The following is a 6717-nucleotide window of genomic DNA, read 5'->3' on the forward strand; positions in this document are numbered from 1 at the left end:
AGTAATATTAAACTAACAGTTGAAATTTACTAGAACGCAATGTTTAATGCAACAGATCAATCTAAGACAGCATTAGAAACATAGAAACCGGTTTGTACAAGGCAAAATAAACCAACTCCAAAGGACAAGATATGGTATCACATTACCATCTTGACGGCAATCTATAGTTCAAACTAAATCTAGACAATCTAAAGTTCAAGCAAAATCTAGACAATCTATAGTTCAAGCTAAAACTATAGTTCAAGCTAAATCTAGACAATCTATGGTTCAAGCTAAATCTATAGCTTAATCTTTAATATAAACTATGGTAGAGAACATAATGCAAGTCTACTAATGGACATTGATGAGCTACTCATTTGAAGCACTTTGCATCCAAAAGGGCCTCCCCTTCAAAAGGTTCTTGATCTTCTATCATCTGACTGACCCTCTCCTTTTGTGCTTCGTCAGAAATGTCCACCTTGGTCCACTCATAAAGCTCCATGTCATAGCACTCATCCATTATGAACTGAGGAATCTCTTGTCCGCGGAAAAGCCACAACCCCTTCACCTTGTAGGGAGTTTCAGAGCCAATCACTAGCATCTTTCCAAAAGCATACTTGCGAGCCAGATCCATTCGCTGAAGAAATCCACCAACCTTATTCATAGTGACAAATGAGACTGTATTCTCGTCATTATACTTGTAGTCGCAGAACCACAGAGAGTAGCCTTCTGGGTCATACATGTCCCAGAAACCTGTGGTAATCATAAAAATGGATCAATGAGCATAGACAATTCACAAGCACTTTTTCTAAATTCACACCAAACTATTTGAAGGCATAATCTTAAAGCTCAATAATCATCAAGACAAACAAACAGAACAAAAGAACCGAATAACTCCCATATATAAAAACTGAAAAATGAATCATCTATTGTACTGCACTGATACCAGGATACATTAGATGATTTGTCAATACTGTTAGATACAAAATGATGTAACACAAAAGATGTTACATTACAAAAACATTTCAGATACACACAACCTACAGAAATTGGAATTATATATCATAGACCCTGTCAACACTACAATCGCACAGTTTGAGTAGCCTAAAATAAATAATAAACATAAACTACCTATAACAAATTTTTATACAAAAGTTTGCTACACGTTAACAGGTCATAATATTAAGTAAAATTGTCAACTATGATCAGAGAAATGAGGGATAACAGAAGATCCTTGGGTTCAGACTTCAAACTAAAAACTATCTGGATGTTCCAGTTAGGGCTTAGAAGGCAAGTCTAAAATATATAATACCTGAAAACACTTAAGGACAAAATATTAGAGAATCTACCTTTGATTGCAATCTCACGGAAATTGCTCTTGGTATTTGAGTACAACCTCTTCCACTCATCCAAAACCATCTTACTTGGAGGCAGCAAATCAAGAGGATTTTTCGCTTTGGGTTTCGGTGCATCTTCAACTTCCTCGGTAGCTTCAGCTTCTGTCTTGGGCAATTCCTTTTTGACTTCCTTTTTAGGTTCTACCTTGGGATTTGATTTAGCAGCTTCTTTTGGTTGAGGAGATTTTTTGGCTGCTGGGACAGGCGGAACACTTTCTGTCTGCTTCACCTCTCCCACAATTTTAGCGACATTGGGTTGGTTAACCATGGTCCAGAAGTACCTCTCAACATGAGGAAACTCAGCTGTGAAGTTCTTTGTCATAAGCCTGGTAAAGCCCAAGTACAAATTACAAGTCATGACGATATCAGCTAACGTCACAGCATTTCCAACCAGGAAAGTGTTTGAAGCAAGGTGAGTGTTCAAAGCTCCAAGAGCTCTCTTCAATGCAGTAATTGCAGCTTCCTCAACCTAAAAGAATAAATGTAAAGATTGTTTACTTTTTCACATATAACAATGCAACAAGTTTTCTGCATCCAACCAAAAGTATCCATCATTAGCCTCCCCCCAAGTACCAGAAAGCATTTACAAGATAATTAACACAACACAATAATTATATTATTTTAATATGCAAAACTGCTAGCAGCACAGGCTTCGTGTAGTTGTCATGGAGAACTGGCGCGTTGAAAGATACATAATGCATTATAACATGTATGATTTAGCAGGAGAAAATAAAAAGGTCAGCAGATGTGGTCCTCGTAATTCTTCTATCAGTGCATGGGAAAAATCAAAGTAATCAACATGAGAGGAGAAACAAGAAGGGTCATATATAGATCCTTATGGGCCAGATACCTGATCTAAATTTCTATCTATATTAGAAATTAATTTGCATATAAACAGAATAGGAAATTTTCATATAAAGAGAAAGTGGGAGGAGGAGTTTACCGGGCGAAGGTGTGCGGCAAACCCCATTCTTGGTCTCAGCCAGACTAGCAAGTTGGCATCAATCTCCAGTGAAGCACAGTCAATCCATTGCTCAACAAGGCCCTGTAAAACAAGAGTAAAGAAATGTTCAAAATAGAGAAAGATAACAAAATTCTGACTAGTGCGGGTACGAGGAAGATAAACATACAGCTAAAAGTTAAATGTTAAAAGAAAAAAGAACAGTTTACTGATTATCTTCAGAAGTTATTTCTTTTATCTTTTACAGACTTTGAAAGGGATAGGCTGATAGAGAGGAGAGTCGACATTATGACTTACATGTTCTATTTGCGAAGAACCAAACAGAGAACTATCAGGCTTCAATGAGGCAACTGCAACATCCAGAACACGATAAATACCAAATTAAAGATTCAAAATGTATATGGGATATTACAGGGAACTAGGTGTATAGCTTACCATATCGCGCAATGGCATTGCTCTCAAAAATAGCTCCATCAGGAGTTTCCAATACAGGAACCTATAGAAAAAAATAAAAGAACTCCTTAAATTTACATGTATTAAAACTTTAGAGCTTACATTTAACACAATTACATCACACAGGGTACTATACCTTTCCAATGGGGTTCATCTTAAGAAACTCGGGGCTTTTATTTGATACACCCATCTCAAAATTTTCAACCAGTTCTACTTTGATGCCAGTGTACTCTGCAGTGATAAGTGTCTTGAAACCATTTTTGTTTGTTTTTCCAGCATGCAAAACCTAGAACGAACAGATTATTTTACTGAATGTCATAACATTTGGGCTAAAAAATAAATTCAAATTAACAAACCAACCAAAAAAAAATCACTGATAGTTAAATTAAAAGTAGACCTCATTCAACACAATGATTGTATTAAATTATTATGCAAATTTAGGAATAAACCAAGACTCAATTGACTGCTCAAATCACATTGAAAATGTCAATAATACAGTCATAAACCAAAACTCAGTTGAAAGCTGAAAATGGCAGTAACATAGGCATACATAAGCTTATTTCCATCATAGATGCAACCATTCACATTTCGTAAGCTAGTACACATCAAAAATAAAAAGCTATACACATGGGTAAATCTACAACAGTTAACATCACAAGACAAACTCACATATCTCGTAAATAAATTATCAAATCATATAAAATCAATGATCATTAATAAATACACAAACTAAAATACACCACATCAAATTATTTAAAACTGAAAGAAACAATCTAAACTCACAACTTCCTTCAATTATCACTGCAAATTAACAAATTATACAACACGAAAACTCCACAACCACACAACCACATCGAAGTTTACTATAACCTTCGAGATCCCTAACAGATCGTAAATATCAACTACACAGTCACCAAGTCACAACACGCACATAAATTATCGAAAAATGCGCATAACTCACATCAAAATACACACAAAATCCCAAAAAACAGAGTATATAAGTAATCAACTAACCAACGCCATGATCTAGCAAACCGAACCGTTCGATCGCGCAATTAGATCTGCATAAATGCACAAAATTAGCATATAATTTAAGTTAAAACATACAAAATTACACATAATTTTCAATAAATACATACAAATGAAAGATATAAATGAAAGAACACGGATTAATTAGGCTCAGAATGTTCTACAAAATTAGATTAGAGTGAGCGTGAACATACCAAGGGTTTTGCAGTTGAGAGTTGAGTTAAATAGAAAGGTGATTTGGGGGGTTTTATAGAGGTGTGAAAATGAGTTGGGTCGGGTCAGTGTGTTATTCGGGTCCACGTTATACCCGAGAAATATATGGAACAGGAAGATGAAAATGAAAATGTCGCCGCGATCGAGGAAGATTTGACTTGAAGTGCAAGGGCCGGTAATGGGTATTCTTGGTATTTGGCTGTGGTCAATAGAAATGAGGAAACAAATACATTTATTTTTTCTTGAAGAAGACCATGGAGAACTTAAATGTTACAAACAAATTAAATTTTCAATTAAATGTCACGTGTCATGACAAACAAAAAAATTACCCCATATATCCCGTTCAATTCTACACACTGTCCGTTCAATTTTATAGAGTTTGGAGTTCTCCGGTAGCTTTCGTGACTTCTCGATAAGTCATTTGGAAATTCTCGAATTACTACTCTATAACATTAAATTTGTGACTTGTAGAGATCTTGACTTAGAATATTTTTCTCAAAACAGATTTATTCAACTCCAAACTTCTTCATAATTCTTCTGAGGCATGTTCTTCTTGATCTTCTTCCAAATAGAATTCTTAGGCTTGATATTGTTTAAAGAAAAAGACTTCAGTCTGCTCTTTGACATTTTTACAGACTTTAAATATTACAATACAAAATATAAACTAAGATTACGATACAACTTACTTAGGGTTCTCAATTTGACTTAGTCTTGTTATTGTACAAGTATGTCTTGCACAACAGAGTTAGAGTCATGGGATCAATTCGATTGTCGTGCACCCTGGGAGAAAGTCTGATGTCTGTAACAAAGATGCTCGAGTTTAAGGTCCTAAATTAGGAGTCGTCCCACAATGTGCTGCTGGGACGACCTTTTTCTCAGGGAAATGAGGGTCATCACTTCGATCCACCATCTTACAATGAAATTTCCAACCCCGAATGGGGTTGGCAACATAAAAGGCTCTCAATATGACTCCCCGGAATGTTACCGACAGGCTATGAGGGGTTTTAGGAGAAAGGATGTCCAAGTCGGAGATGTCTCGGATGATGAACTAGAAGGAAGTATCGAACATCCAATCGAGGAGATTCATGTCCATTATTATGTCGAACAAGAAAATGAATACTCCTACAAGTTGCCTTCAGCAACGCTGTTCTTAGAGGACACTCTCAGGACTGAAATGTTGGAAGAAGAAGAGCCCCCAAACGACATAATCCAAGGAAATTTTAATGGGGAACGTCTCGGGGGGAGAATTGATGTTTTGCAAAACCTGGGACAAGGCGTATATAAGGTGGATGCCCCTTTCCTGAAAGTGCGCCCTTATCACCAAAAGTTTCAGAAGAAGTTGATGCCCCTGTACCTCAGGTCGCGCTTTCTCCCATTCAAAACTCTAAAGAAGTTGATGCCCCTGTTATGCAGGGCACGCCTTCTTTCAAAAAATAAGTCGATGCTCCTCCTCTAGGGGATGCGCCTTCTAAACAAAGTGATGAGGATTACAATCAGCTCGATTTGGATCCACGGATTCCGATACCAGCAGAGAAAATGGGGCCAGCTGAAGACACGATTGAAATTCCTATCGACGAGAAGGATCCAGGAAAAGTTCTGAAGATTGGATCTCAGTTAAATTCAAGGTTGAAGGAAGGACTTTGAATATTTCTCTTAGAAAATCTTGATGTGTTTGCGTGGAGCCACTCAAATATGGTTGGAATTGATCCGAAAGTGATGTGTCACTGATGGAATATCGATTCCAAACATAAAGGGATTCAAAAAAAGCGCAGGGCTGTAAGTGGAGAAAGGGTTGTAGCTTTGGCCAAGGAAGTGGATAAACCCTTGGATGTCAGACTAATCAGGGAATCTTTTTACCCAGAATGGTTGAAAAATTCGGTGTGAGCGAAAAAACCCAATGAAAAATGGAGAACTTGTGTGGACTTCACCGATCTAAATAAAGCGTAGGCATGAGGCGCTCAACGGACCTTATTTAATATTATAAAACTCTTTTTGGGCTTTGGATTAATGTAAAAATATCTTGATCTACTCTAGCGTTTAGAAATTGGTTAATCGGTAAAGATACATGTACTTGATGCCCCGCCCAAGAGAGAGACGCCCAAAGAATAACTTCCCTTTGCCGAGGATTGATCAGTTGGTTGATGCAACGGCAAGACGTGCTTTGCTGAGTTTCATGGACGCATACTCTAGCTATAATCAAATTCCCATATATGAACCTGGCCAGGAGCACACTTCCTTCATCATTGACGAAGGTCTCTATTGCTACATCGGGATGCCATTTGGTCTAATCAATGCCGGGGCAACTTAACAAAGGCTGGTAAACAAGATGTTTAAGAAGCAGATCGGGAAAATAAGGGAAGTATATGTGGACAATATGCTGATGAAGTCTAAGAGAGCGGATGATCATATAGCGGATTTGGCTGAAATGTTCCACATTCTGAGAAAATATCGGATGGAGCTGAATCCTCAGAAATATGTATTTGGCGTGGAGTCGGGGAAATTCTTTGGGTTCATGGTAAACCACTGAGGAATCGAGGCAAATCCCGCGAAAATCAAAGCTCTCCTAGATATGAAATCTCCCACCAGCGTTAAGCAAGTGTAGAGTTTAACGGGAAGAATTGCAGCATCGAATCGATTTATTTCAAAATCTTCATATAGATGCAAGGAATTCTTTAAGGCAATTAA

At 37.3% G+C, this 6717-nt stretch overlaps 1 protein-coding gene across 2 annotated transcripts; it reads right to left on the bottom strand.

The window, feature by feature from the left end:
• Positions 1–42: 42 nt before the first annotated feature.
• LOC141667623 (elongation factor 1-gamma-like) lies at positions 43–4238 on the bottom strand. Of its 2 annotated transcripts, none has more exons than XM_074474180.1 (8): positions 4014–4238; positions 3805–3851; positions 2927–3076; positions 2773–2833; positions 2635–2687; positions 2320–2421; positions 1329–1845; positions 43–732 (listed from the first exon to the last, which is right to left on the bottom strand). In XM_074474180.1, exons 2-8 carry the CDS (start codon positions 3811–3813, stop codon positions 353–355), a joined length of 1272 nt encoding a protein of 423 aa, XP_074330281.1. In that variant the 5' UTR covers positions 3814–3851; positions 4014–4238; the 3' UTR covers positions 43–352. The 2 variants fall into 2 exon arrangements, with proteins under 2 accessions (XP_074330281.1, XP_074330282.1); XM_074474181.1 differs by having other exon boundaries at positions 3752–3851.
• Positions 4239–6717: the final 2479 nt, after the last annotated feature.

This window comes from Apium graveolens, chromosome 6 (assembly GCF_009905375.1).
Source record: "Apium graveolens cultivar Ventura chromosome 6, ASM990537v1, whole genome shotgun sequence".
NCBI classification, from domain to species: Eukaryota; Viridiplantae; Streptophyta; class Magnoliopsida; order Apiales; family Apiaceae; genus Apium; species Apium graveolens.